Raw genomic sequence first — 14,889 nt, 5'->3', positions numbered from 1 at the left:
TCATGCCTCTGAAGGAGCCTCTGGGGCCAAGTTCCTGGCTCTGAAATCTGCTTTATTCCTTAACCATTCTATAGTGTTTCTATCTGGCTTTACTAGGATCACATAGCACTTGGGAGAAAAAATGCAGCCCAGTAACCCAGCACTGGAGGCCAAGATAGCGAAGACCTCCACGGCCACCATGGCCTTCCCCTTGGAACTCTGGTATGTGGGGAGGAAAGAGATCCACACACTGCAGAAGATCAGCATGCTAAAGGTGATGAACTTGGCTTCATTGAAGGTATCAGGAAGGTTCCTGACCAGGAAAGCCACCATGAAAGTGCCAAGGGCCAGGATGCCCATGTAGCCCAGGACACAGTAGAAGGCAGTTACTGAGCCTGCCTTACACTCAAGGATGATGTGGCCAGGTTCAGATTGAGTGTCTGTACCTAGGAAGGGAGGTGAGGTCCCCAGCCAGATTCCACACAGAATCACTTGGATCATGGAGCAGAGCAGGACAAGAGAATTGAACACCTTAGGCTTCACCCATATCCTCATTCTGCTCCCTGGTCTTGTGGACTTGAAGGCCAGAACCACCATGATGGTTTTGGCCAAAATAGAGGAAACTGCCACCGTGAACACGACCGCAAATGTTGTTTGCTGAAGAAGGCAGGTGGCTGTGGTGGGACGACTAATGAAAAGCAAAGAACAGAGGAAGCAAAAGGTGAGAGAGATGAGAAGAGTGTAGCTGAGAACCCTGTTGTTAGCCTTGACAATGGGAGTTTCTTTGTGCTTCACAAAAATAACGAGGATAAGAACAGTGAGGAGAGAGAAGGAGAGAGCCATGCAGGTCAATGTCCATCCCAAAGGTTCTTGAACACTGAGGAAAGTTATGACCTTTTGGAGGCACTGGTCTTTCTCCTTGTTTGGATATTGATCTTCTGGGCACTTCACACAATTGTCCATATCTGCAATTTAGCAACCAAAAAAGCATGTATTAAGAATATGCTATGGGGGTGGCTAGGTGGTGCAGTGGATAAAGCACTGGCCCTGGATTCAGGAGTACCTGAGTTCAAATCTGGTCTCAGATACTTGACACTTACTAGCTGTGTGACCCTGGGCAAGTCATTTAACCCCCACTGCCCCGCAAAAAAAAAAAAAAGAATATGCTATATCCTGGTTCAGACTTAATGAAAAAGTATTCAGTAAAGAGTATGCTATACCTAAGGCCTTGTCATAGGCAGTGGGGAAACAAAGTCCAAAAATACAACAGTCCCTGTCCTCAATAATCTTCTGCTCATTCTCCTTGTGAGATGGGACATATAGAAAAATAAGTAAATTCAAGGAGATAAAATGAGGGCAGGTGAACAAACTGGGCAAGGTGTAGTAAAAGGAAGGTTACATGGACAGTGAAGGAAGATGAAGATATCAATAAAAATGGGAAGCTTTGTGTTGTAGCATGAAGCACAACCTGTGCAAAGTCATAGAGGCCAGTGATAGAAAGTGGAATTTGGGGCCAGGCCAATATTCTAATTTGGATGGAAAGGAGATTTCAAGAAGAGGACTAATATAAGGTAAGGTTTAAGGAGTAGGTAGGCTCTGAGTTATAAGAGAACTTTGAACATTAAGCAGCTAAGTATGATTTGCTTAGCAGCTTTGGAGGGGATGAAATAAAAGAGAGAAAAAGGAAAACCAGTGATCACAAGTTATCAAGATAAGGGAAGAGTTGAGAAAAGCCTGAAGTAGAATCATGGCCATGTCTATTGAGAGAAGGGGATGGACAAGAAAACAAGAGACCATAAAAAGATTTCTTTTTAAAAGTACACAGGAGCGCAGCTAGGTGGCACAGTGGAGAAAGCACTGGCCCTGGATTCATGAGGACCTGAGTTCAAATCCGGCCTCAGACACTTGACACTTACTAGCTATGTGACCCTGGGCAAGTCACTTAACTCTCATTGCCCCACCAAAAAAAAGAAATCAAATGGAAGCTGGTTCTCTTGTCCTCATTAAACCACAATTGGTTGACTCAATTTTATATCTTTTACATCTCATAAGTAGCATGATTATAAGACCTTTTTTGCTAAAAAAAAGAACCAAAACCTTACAAAGTATAGGCTGAGAATGATCTTTTATTAATGTGTGTGTGTGTGTGTGTGTGTGTGTGTGTGTGTGTGTGTGTGTGTGTGTGTGTGTATAAAACCAAAAGCAAGAATCATATGGAATGGGGTTATGCTATCACTTTTCCCAAAAAATATAGGAGTAAAGCAAGGATACCCACTCTCTCCATTATTGTTTGTTATACTTCCAGCAACACTAGCAATAGCAATATGATGAGAAACTAAAATTAAAGGTATAAAAAGAGGTAAAGAGAAAATAAAACTCCCTATTTTCTAATAACATGATTTCCTTAGACCATCCTAGGGAATCATCAAGCATAGTGGAAAAAATTAAGAATAACTTTAAAAGGTAGAGAAATTTTCAGTATTCATGTCTCGGCCATGCTATGATAATGAAAATGACAACCAAAGTGAATTTATATTTGTCATGTTATGACAATCAAATTATCAAAAGAATATTAAACAGAGCTTGATAAAATAATAAAATGCAAAAATCCAAGATCTAGAATATCAAGGTAAAAAATGGAAAGAGGTGAAATTGAAGGGGCATAGTGGAAATATGCAAGTTAATTTAGCATGAGCACCTATAATTTGTTTTAAGTGTCCATTTTGTGAACAATTAGTTGTTATATAAACTACTTTTCTCTAATAAGGTAAGTACCCAAAGGATATAGTTTGGCAATGTTATGTGTGTGTGTCCCCAGATCTGGTAAATAACTACGATTGAATATCTTTCTTTTTATTAATAGTATTCACAACACAGTGCCTGGCACATTACAGTTGCTTAATAAATGTTTCTCAGATTCTTTGTGTGTCTCCCCAAACCAAGAAGTACCTGTTAATAACATGAGTGTCCCAAATCTTGTTAACAACTGATAAACAATTGCTAATGATGTTAACTGTGATCATTTACTTAAATTGTAAGATTAGATAATCAATCACTGATCAGAACTTAGATATAACTTATAAATGCTCTTAGATAGCATTATTAAAAACCACAAGAAACCACTAATATCAGCCTGCTCGTGTCTGGTGTCTTGAACAGATTCCTCTGTTCCTTACATTTGAAAATTTGAGATCCCATGTCTACCATGGAAGAAAAAAATATGTATGCACACATATAACCAGAATACACACACCTATATACATATATACATATATACATTATATATATATATATACACAAGTGTGTGTGCATATGTCTATATGTGCATTATTTATACACACCCTCACACTCACACACACATATCAAAAAACCATTGCCAAAAAATTGAATAGTCAAAGGATATGAACACTCATTGGTCACAATCTCATAGGAATGTTTGACAACAGTGTAGCTCTGAGCCCAGGAGGAAAGCAAAATCATACTTTCTAGCCAAGTCTGAAGCCCACAAAGAAATAAACAGGGCAACAACCCTAGACCAAAGGGTAACTGGTAATTCTGTTACTCAGGACCATCAGTGGTTCCCAGCTTACTGATTTGGGCTATGTTGAACTGCAATCTTCTCTTGCTTAGATTCAAAGGCAGATCAAGGGCTTTTGGAGTTCAGACTGTGGACAGCAATCAGCCTTGGATACAATCACTTTGGGAGCACTGAAAGCTTACAGGTCCTCAGGCTGAGCTCTCCCTGTGAATCTGGAAAAACATAGCACTCAATACCCCAAGAACACAGCAATAGGATGTTCCCAGACATGCTCTCCTGAAGAGTGGAGAGTCTAATCTTAACATCAAGTCAGAGGTCAGAAGATAGTCTAGAAGAATGAACAAAAAACCCAAAAGGAACCCCATATAAACTGGCAAGAAAAAGAAGGGCAGCTGATAAAAGGGAGGGCAGATTGAGGGAGGCAGTGGTCAGAAGCAAAGAACTGGTCAAGTAGAATGGGGGAAAGAAGGGGAAAAAAGGGTACAAAGGGGAAAAGAAGATGGAGGGAAATAAACAGTTAATAATTTTAACTGTGAATGTGAATGGGATGAATGCTTCCATAAAACAGAAGTGAATTGCAGAGTGTATTAAAAACCAGAATCCAATAATATGCTGTTTACAAGAAACACATTTGAAGCAGAGAGATACATACAGAGTAAAGGTAAAAGGCTGGAGCAGAATATATTATGCTTCAGCTAAAGTCAAAAAAGCAGGGGTAGCAATCCTTATCTCAGACAAAGCAAAGGCAAAAATAGATCTAATTTAAAAAGATAAGGAAGGAAACTACATCTTGCTAAAAGGTACTATAGATAATGAAGTGAAAGTAATATTAAACATGGATGCACCAAGTAGTATAGCACCCAAATTCTTAGAGGAGAAGTTAAATGAGTTACAAGAGGAAATAGTAATACTATACTAGTGGAGGATCTGAATCTTCCCCTCTCAGAATTAGATAAATCTAGCCACAAAACAAATAAGAAAGAAGTGAAAGGGGTGAATGGAATACTAGAAAAGTTAGACATGATACATGTCTGGAGAAAATTGAATGGGAATAGAAAGGAATATACAGTTTTCTCAGCAGTACATGGCACATTTTCAAAAATTGACCATGTATTAGGGCATAAAAACAGCATAGTCAAATGTAGAAAGGCAGAAATAGTAAATGCATCCTTCTCAGATCATGATGCAATAAAAATTACATGTAAGAAAGAACCATGGAAAGGTAGACTGAAAATCAATTGCAAATGAAATAATTTCACTCTAAAGAATGAGTGAGTCGAACAACAAATCATAGAAACAATCAATAATTTTATCCAAGAGAATGACAATGACACAACATACCAAAATCTATGGGATGCAACCAAAGGAGTGCTTAGGGGAAATTTTATAGCTCTAACTGCTTATATGAATAAAAAAGAAAGAGGAGATCAATGAATTGGGCATGCAATTTAAAAAGCTAGAAAAAGAAGAAATTAGAAATTCCCAAGTAAATACTAAATTAGAAATCCTGAAAATTAAAGGAGAAATTAATAAAATTGAAAGCAAGAAAACTATAGAATTCATCAATAAAACTAAGAGCTGGTTTTATGAAAAAAAAAACAATAAAATAGATAAACCACTGGTTAATTTGATTTAAAAAAAAGAAAGAAGAAAACCAAATTACCAGTATCAAAAATGAAAGGGGTGATCTTACCACCAATGAATTAAAGCAATAATTAGGAACTGTTTTGCCCAACTGTATGCCAATAAATTTAACAATCTAAATGAAATGGATAAATATTTACAAAAATACAAACTGTCCAGGTTAACTGAAGAGGAAATAAAATCCTTAAATAAGCCCATCTTAGAAAAAAATTGAACAAGCCATTAATGAACTCCCTAAGAAAAATCCCCAGGGCCAGATGGGTTTACAGGTGAATTCTACCAAACATTTAAAGAACAATTAATTCCAATATTATACAAATTATTTGGGAAAATAGGTGAAGAAGGAGTTCTACCAAATTCATTTTATGACACAAATATGGTGGTGATACCAAAACCAGGAAGAGCAAAAACAAAGAAAGAAAATTATAGACCAATTTCCCTAGTGAATATTGATGCTAAAATCTTAAATAAGGTATTAGCAAGGAAATTACAGCAAGTGATCGCCAGGATGCTATACTATGACCAGGTGGGATTTATACCAGGAACGCAGGGCTGGTTCAACATTAGGAAAACTATTAACATAATCAACCACATCGATAAGAAAACTGACCAAAATCATATGATTATCTCAATAGATGCAGAGAAAGTTTTTGACAAAATACAGCATCCATTCCCAATAAAAACACTAGAGAGTTTAGGAATAGGTAGCGCTTTCCTTAAAATAATAAGCAATATCTATGTAAAACCATCCACAAACATTATATGTAATGGAGATAAGTTAGAGGCCTTCCCAATAAGATCAGGGGGAAAACAGGAAGGTCCATTATCACCTCTATTATTTAATATTGTACTAGAATTGTTAGCTTTAGCAATCAGAGAAGAAAAAGGAATTAAGGGAATTAGAATAGGCAAGGAGGAAACAAAACTATCACTCTTTGCAGATGATATAATGGTATACTTAGAGAATCCTAGAGAATCAACAAAAAAATTACTTGAAACAATTAACAACTTTAGCAAAGTAGCAGGATATAAAATAAATCCACATAAATCATCAGCATTTCTTTACATGACCAACAAAGCCCGGCAGCAAGAGATAGAAAGAGAAATTCCATTTAAAGTAATGGTAGATAATATAAAATACTTGGGAGTCTACTTGCCAAGACAAATCCAGGAAGTCTATGAACACAATTACCAAACACTTTTCACACAAATCAAATCAGATCTAAATAATTGGAAAGATATCAAGTACTCATGGATAGGCAGAGCTAATATAATAAAAATGACAATTCTACCTAAATTAATTTACTTATTCAATGCCATACCAATCAGACTACCTAAAATTTATTTTATAGAGCTAGAAAAAATAATAACAAAATTCATCTGGAAAAACAAAAAGTCAAGATATCAAGGGAAATAATGAAAAAAATGCACAGGAAGGTGGGTTAGCTGTACAAAATCTGGAGCTCTATTATAAAGTGGCAGTCATCAAAACCATCTGGTACTGGCTGAGAAATAGAGTGGAGGACCAACAGAATAGGCTAGGCACAGGAGACACAGTAATAAATGACATTAGTAATGTACTGTTTGATAAACCCAAGGACCCCAGCTTCTGGGATACGAATTCAGTATTTGACAAAAACTGCTGGGAAAACTGGAAGATAGTATGGCAGAAATTAGGCATAGACCAACATCTTACACCTTATACTAAAATAAGGTCAAAATGGGTACATGATTTAGGCATAAGAGGTAATACCATAGGTAAATTGGGAGAAGAAGGAATAGTCTGCCTTTCAGATCTTTAGAAAGAAGAGCAGTTTATGACCAAACAAGAGATAGAGAATATTATGAAATGCAAAATAGATTATTTTGATTACATTAAATTAAAAAGGTTTTGTACAAACAAAAGGAATGCATCCAAAATTAGAAGGTATGCAGAAAGCTGGGAAACAATTTTTATGGCCAGTACTTCTGATAAAGGCCTCATTTCTAAAATATATAGGGACTAAATCAAATTTATAAGAATCCAAGTCATTCCCAGTTGAGAAATGGTCAAAGAATATGAACAGGCAGTTTTCTGATGAAGAAACCAAAGCTATCTATTGCCATATGAAAAAATGGTTTAAATCACTATTGATTAGAGAGACGCAAATTAAAACAACTCTGAGGTACCACCTGACACCTATCAAATTGGATCATATGACAAAAACGTAAAATAATAAATGTTGGAGAAGCTGTGGAAAAATTGGAACACTAATGCATTGTTGGTGGAGCTGTGAACTGATCCAACATTTCTGGAGAGAAATTTGAAATTATGCCCAAAGGGCTATAAAGCAGTGCATACCCTTTGACCCAGCAATACCACTTTTGGGTCTTTTCCCAAAGAGGTTATGGAAAAGGGAAAAAGGACCCACGTGTACAAAAATATTTATAGTTGCTCTTTTTGTGGTGGCAAGGAATTGGAAATTGAGGGGTTGCCCATCAATTGGGGAATGGCTGAACAAGTTGTGGTGTATGAATGTAATGGAATTCTATTGTGCTATAAGAAACAATGAGCAGGAGGAGTTCAGAGAAACCTGGAAAGACTCGCATGAACTGATGATTGAAATGAGCAGAACCAGAAGAACATTGTACACAGTATCATCAAGATTATGTGTTGATCAACTGTTATAGACTAGATTCTTCTCACAAATCCAATGGTACAAGAAAGTTCCAAAGGACTCATGATGGAAAAGGCTCTCCAAATCCAGAAAAAAAGGAACTGTGGAATATGGATGCTGATTGGACCATACTATTTCTTTTCTTTTTGGTGCTGTTGGTTTTCTGTTTTGAGGTTTTTCCTTTTTGCTCTGATTCTTTTCTGATGACATGACTAATGCAGAAATATGTTTAATGTTATATAACCTATATCAGATTACCTGCTGTATAGGGGAGAGGGAGAAAAATTTGAAATTTGAAATCTTATATAAACAAATGTTGAAAACTATTTCTACATGTAACTGGAAAATAATAAAATACTTTTATTTAAAAAAAAACAAGCCAAAACACTGAAAAAAATAGAGAAAAATGTTAAGTATTTCATAGCAAAAATAGCTGACTTTAAAAACAGATGGCACAGTGGATAAAGCACTGAACCTGGATTCAGGAGTACCTGAGTTCAAATCCGGCCTCAGACACTTGACACTTACTAGCTGTGTGACGCTGGGCAAGTCGCTTAACCCTCACTGCCCTGCCCCCCCTCCCAAAAAAAACAGATGGAAGAGAAAACATTTAAGAACCATTAGAGCACATGAATGCTATAACCATTAAAAAGACTCTAGGCTTCATATTTCAAGAAATATTAAATGAAAAACTGCCCAGATCTCATATAACAAGAAGGCAAAGTAGAAACAGAAAGAATCCACTAGTACTCTTCTGTAAGAAATGCCAAAATGATGAATTCCACAAACAACATAGCAAAGGGTCAAAGAAAAAAATACTACAGTCAGAAAGAAAGAATTCAAGTACTGAAGGGCCAGTAAGAGTCATACATAATTCAGCAGCCACCACCATAAATGAGTGAAGAACTTGGAATATGATATTCCAGAAGGCAAAAAACTTTACTCTGCAGCACTGAGTATCAACCTGAAGGGGGTAAAATGGACTTTTACTGAAATAGAAAACTTTCAAGCATTCTTGATGAAAAGACTGTAGAAATTTTGAAGTGCTAACATAAGAATTAAGAAAAAAGGTAAAGAGAAACAAAAATGATATGAGGACTAAACAAAGATAGGCTACTTAAAGTCTAATATGAGGAGGTGATGCATGTGTCCCCTCTGAATTCTATCATCACCAGGAGTCATAGAAGTAAAGTAGTCTAATGAGGCCAGATACAGGAATGATTATGTTATATTTTGATGATTTTAAGAGAAAAATCAAGTTATGAAAAGACACTGTTAACTCCAACTCTTTTTTCAGATAATGGAAGTTCATAAGTGTACTTGGCACACATTTCAGAAGTTTTAGACATATTTATCAGTTATTCTGATCATTTTGTCTTTTTATTCTTTTTATTTTTAAAATACTATTATATGGGATGGCTCTCTAGGAGGGGGAATCAGAGGAATACTGGGAGAACTCATTGATATTAAAAAATACATAAAACACTTATTTTGAAAAAAAAGGAATGACAAAGACTATGAATCCAGAGAATTATGGAAAGATCTACATGAACTGATGTAAGGAAAACAATATGCACCATAAATACAAGATAAGTGGAAAGAACAAACAAAAATTAATCAAAAGTGAGTGTTGCCTTATGTGTTGATCAACTGTGATAGACTAGATTCTTCTCACCAATCCAATGGTAGAAGAAAGTTCCAAAGGAATAATTATGGAAAAGGCTCTCCAAATCCAGAAAAAAGGAACTGTGGAATATGGATGCTGATTGGACCATACTATTTCTTTTGTTTTTGGTGTTGTTGTTTTTCTTTTTTTAAGCTTTTTCCTTTTTGCTCTGATTCTTCTCTTATAACATGACTAATGCAGAAATATATTTAATGTTATATAACCTATATCAGATTACCTGCTATCTAGGGGAGGAGGGGAGGAAGGGGAGGGAGGGAGAAAAATTTGAAATTTGAAATCTTATATAAACAAGTGTTGAAAACTATCTCTATATGTAACTGGAAAATAATAAAATACTTTTATTTTTAAAAGTGAGTGTTGCAAAATTATAAGAACACAGTATGAAAAAAAGAGAAAAGACCAAATACCATCACCCCACCATTTTACAAAGGTGGGAGGTCCACAAGTGGTATATATTGCACGTATTTCCCCCCGCCCCCCTTTTTTTTGGCAGGGCAATAAGGGTTAAGTGACTTTCCCAGGGTCACACAGCTAATAAATATCAAGTGTCTGAGGTTGGATTTTAATTCAGATCCTCTTGAATCCAAGGCCAGTGCTTTTTCCACTGTGCCACCAGCTGCCCTATATTGCACATATTTTTTAACTTTGTCAATATTTTGATCAGTTATGCTGATTTTTCTTTTTCTTCTTCTTTATGTAATCTTTTAAAATATTTGTTCTGTGCTATGGCTTTTTTGGTGGGGATAGTAGAAGACATTAGAGAATGCTTCATGGCCTGGCTAATAAAAAATAAATTAATAAAAACTTATTTATTAAAAATATGAGTGAGGTGAAAGGTAACCTTGAGATCGTTAACTTCAGTGGCTGAGAGAATGGTGGTGCCCTCAACAGGAAAAAGGTAGTTTGAACAAGTGGCAGAATAAGGGAAAGATAATAAGATCCACTTTGAACATGCTGCCTTTGAGATGTCAAAGGACCATTCTGGAAGAGATGTCCCACATACAGGTGGCAATACAGGACTCAAGTTTAGAGGAATAGTTAGGAATAAATAAAGAAATCTGGAAATCATCTGAATAGAAATCATCCTTGAGTTTATGGGAGCTGATAAAAGTCCCAAGGGAGAGTGTATGGAGAATAGATACTGAGGGGATTGAAGATAGATTAAAAATCATCAGGCCCTTGAAGTGGGTGCTTCTTTTCCCAGTGCATAGCATAATATTTAGCATATCTTAAGTACTTAATAAGTGCTGACTGAATTGACAACACAGAAAAAGAGTTTGAAAGGGAGTACCTCACCAGATAAAAGGTTAATGACCTTTCCTATTTCTATTGAGGACATCATTATCCCCTTCTCCCATGTTTGCAACTTGAGTGTCATACTCAAATACTTACCCCTCTGGTTGGAAATCTCTCCATCTGGGCACTGGACACAGTTGAAGCAGCATACAGGCTCTCCCTCCTGGGCAACTTTCCTAAATCCAGATCCACAGTTCTCAGTGCACACAGCCTGGAGGGTCTATGCAGTGATAAGTGAAGAAAATACTTCAGGAACTGACTCTGTTCTTGCAGAGTGGAAGTTTTGCTGCTATATGAGACTTAATTATACTAGCTGGGAGTGGTAAAAGATGTTCTTGATGTGATTCTTACAGAAAAGAGTCATTTTTTATTCATCATTTGATACCTTTCTTTGGTGACAAAGAAGATTTTTATATCCTTGGCACCTAGGATAGGGAAATTCACATAGTACTAGATTAACAAACATTTATTGAAGAGCTAAGATGGCAGAATACAGGTAGCAACTCAGTTGAATGCTTTTAAAATTTTCCTCCAAACAATTTTAAAATAATGCCTCAAATTGAATTCTGGAGTGACAGAGCCAACCAAAGGTTGGGGTGATACATTTTGCTGCCCAAGAAAACTTAACTCAACAGGAGAGGTCTATGGTACTAGGGTGGTGGTCAGTCCAGAGCACAGTGCATGCCATGGCAATAACAGTTGTGGGTCTTGGAGGCAGCTCCAGTAGTGGCAGGAACAACTTCAGGAGCTGTCAGCCCACAGATGTCATGGGAATCAGACAACTGGTCAGAAAGAGATTAAAGGAGAACCATTCATGGCACTGTGTGCAGTATCTCATATGCAGTTCTGGATCACAGTTCCAGGTTAAAAAGGAACACTAGCACTTGTGACTACAGGGGAGTAAGGGCCCTTATAACAGTTTTAAAATGGAGAAGAGTCCTTGTGGTGCCTCAGAAAAGAGAAGGAACCCTAGATTGTTTCAAGCAGAAAAAAAACAACAACATTAGTTTGTGGCTGCAGGAGAACAGTGAACATGGACACAGTTTTAGAGCCAAAAGGAAAGAAAGTGCATCTACAGGGGAACAAGGTCCATTCTCTATTCACAGACCAGAAAAACAGTGACTGCACCTCTTCCTGGATTATACCATCTTGGATGCACTAAAAGCTTATAGACCACTAAAACTAGCTCTGAAAATAGTAGCATGAAAAACCTAAAGTTTGGGACAGTTTCTCCCAACTACCTTAAAAGCAGAGCCTAATCTTAACATAAAATCAAGAAACAGGCTTAGAAAATGAATAAACAACAAAATAGCATCTGATTATAAAAGGCTACTATAGTGACAGATCAATTCACAAACTCAGAAGAAGATCCCAATATCAAAACAGCCAGAAGCAAAGATTCAAAGAAAAATTTGAATTGTATACAATGGTATAAGAATTCCTGGAAGAGTTTTAAAAAGGAATTTAAAAATAAGAGAGGTAAAGGAAAAATTGGAAAAAGAAATGAGAGTGATCCAAAAAAATTTAAGAGTCAACAGCTCAGCAAAAGAGGCACAAAAAATACTGAAGTTTAACACCTTAAAAAAGGGGGGGGGGAAGAGTCACAAAAATTTACTGAAGCCAAATGGAAAAAAGGACAAAAATTCACTAAAGAAAACAATACCTCAAAAATTAAAGTTGGGCAAGTGGAATCTACTGACTCCATGAGACATTAAAAAACAATAAACAAAGTCAAAAGATTGAAAAAAGAAGAAAATTTGAACTATCTCATCAGAAAAACAACAGACTTGGAAAATAAATCAAGGAAAGATAATTTAAGAATATTTAGACTACTTGAAAATCATGACAAGAGAGGGAGAGAGAGAGAGAGAGAGAGAGAGAGAGAGAGAGAGAGAGAGACTAGACATTACATTTTAATAAATTATCAAGGAAAACTACTCTTACAACTAGAAGGTAAAATAGAAACTGAAAAAAATACATGGATCATCTCATGAAAGAGATCCCAAAATAAAACTCCCAGGAATATTATAACCAAATCCTAGGGTCTTCGGGTCATGGAGAAAACAATGCAAGCAGCCAGAAATAAATAATTCAAATACTGTGGATCCACAGTCAGCATCACACAAGAATTAGCAGCTTATTCATTAAAGGATTTTAAGACTTGGGATATGATATGCTGGATGGTAAAGCAGTTAGGGTTATAACCAAGAATCACCTATCCAGAAAAACTGAGTATAATGTTTCAGGGGGAAATGACTATTTAATGAAATAGAACATAGGAATAAATGGAGCTTTCCTTCAGATGATAAGTACTATCTATCTAAAACCATCAGGAAGCATTATCTGTAATGAGGATAATCTAGAAACCTCTCCAATGAAATCAGGAGTGAATCAAGGATTCCCATTATCACCCTATTTATTCAGTATTTCACTAGAAATGTTAGCTATATAACAGAAGAAAAAGAAATTGAAATAATCAGCATAGACAATGAGGGGAAAAGATTATGACTTTTTACAGAGAATCTGATGGTATACTTACAGCATCTTAAAGAACCAACTAAAAAGGTACTTTAAAAAATTAAGAACTTTAACAAATTTCAGGATATACACTAAACCCCCATAAATCCCAGGAGCAAAAGATAGAAAGAGAAATTTCATTTTGAATAACTGTAGACAATATAAAATACTTGGGACTCTATCTGATAAGCGAAATGATTTTGGAACTCAGAAGAATAGAAAAATAATGATGAGTGGGAATTTGTAATCCAACTTAAATAATGAGATGCTAGAAGAATACCCCATTTCCTTCAGTGATTTCAAACCACCAGACATGCATGAGCTAAATCTTATGGTGTTGGAAGAACTGAGAGATGTGACTGCTGAGTCACTGTTGTCATTCACTGAAAGATCATCAAGAATTAATTTGGTGCTTTAAGTCTGAAGGGAAGTATTTCCATTTTTATAAAGGAAAACAGATGTGTAAACTATAGGCTGGTGAGCTTGATTTTGCTTCATTGCAAAATCCCAAAACACATTGTTAAAGCACTGTGTTGGTAACTACAAAATATCTTGGTTTCATCAAGAACAGATCATGATGGAAGTTTATAGGCCTACATGATAGCACAACTACATAAGTTCTAAACTGGTTCAGTGGCTGAAGAGTCATAATTAATCAGTTGATATCAACCTGGAGGAAAAATGATCTGTCCTTAACCCTATGCTTTTTAAACTTTATAAACAATTTCAATGAAAGTTTAGTTGGAACACTTATCTAATTTTTAAACTGAGAAGGATAGCTACCATGTTATATGACAGAGTCAGAAAAGAGATCTCAGTAGGGAATAATGTTGGTCCAGTTCTAATGAGATGAAATTGAATCAGATACCATTTAAAGTATTACACTTGGGGGCAGCTAGGTGGTGCAGTGGATAGAGCACTGGCCCTGGAGTCAGGAGGACCTGAGTTCAAATCCGGCCTCAGACACTTAACACTTACTAGCTGTGTGACCCTGGGCAAGTCACTTAAGCCCAATTGCCTCACTAAAAAAAAAATAATTAAAAAAAAAAAGTATTACACTTGAATTAAAAAAATCAACTCTGCAAGTGCATGCTGGGTGCAGCATGGCATCCAGCACAGATATTCACCTGAAAAAAAAACTTGAGATTCAGCATGGTATAGAGATAGTGCAAGGACAGGATTTATTTAGGATATCTGAGTTCAAATCCTGCCTCATGTTTATTAGCTATGTGATGATGAACAGATATACCTTTGGTAAATTATCAGAATCCTAATTTCCTTATCTATATAATGTACTCCCTAACCACAAAGGGTTGTTGTGGAGAGAAAAAGTTTCCAAATCTTAAAACACCATAAAAATGTAAGCTTCTGTCATTTTAATGGACTTCAAACTACAAGCATAATGAGGCAGACAAAATGATTTATTGAATGTGATCTTAGTCTACATTAAGAGGTGGAAGAAATACCTGCATCTGTAGTCCGATGCAGTGAAAATAAACAAACCTGTACCGTAATGAATAATTAACTTCATGGAAGCTTTCAGGAACATTCACTCAATTTAAAGAAACAAA

At 36.1% G+C, this 14,889-nt stretch overlaps 1 protein-coding gene across 1 annotated transcript in view; it reads right to left on the bottom strand.

The window, feature by feature from the left end:
• The window catches only part of LOC122748332 (vomeronasal type-2 receptor 26-like), a 43,357-nt gene continuing 28,468 nt past the window's right edge, over positions 1–14,889 (bottom strand). Inside the window, exons 5-6 of the mRNA XM_043993991.1 lie at positions 10,898–11,021; positions 1–944 (exon numbers count right to left, since the gene is read on the bottom strand). Coding sequence (XP_043849926.1) covers positions 1–944; positions 10,898–11,021 — 1,068 coding nt within the window. The remainder of the gene's footprint in view (positions 945–10,897; positions 11,022–14,889) is intronic.

Source organism: Dromiciops gliroides, chromosome 3 (assembly GCF_019393635.1).
Source record: "Dromiciops gliroides isolate mDroGli1 chromosome 3, mDroGli1.pri, whole genome shotgun sequence".
NCBI lineage: Eukaryota > Metazoa > Chordata > Mammalia > Microbiotheria > Microbiotheriidae > Dromiciops > Dromiciops gliroides.
The sequence above is the reverse complement of the archived record's forward strand: the minus strand, read 5'-3'. Positions and strand labels throughout refer to the sequence as shown.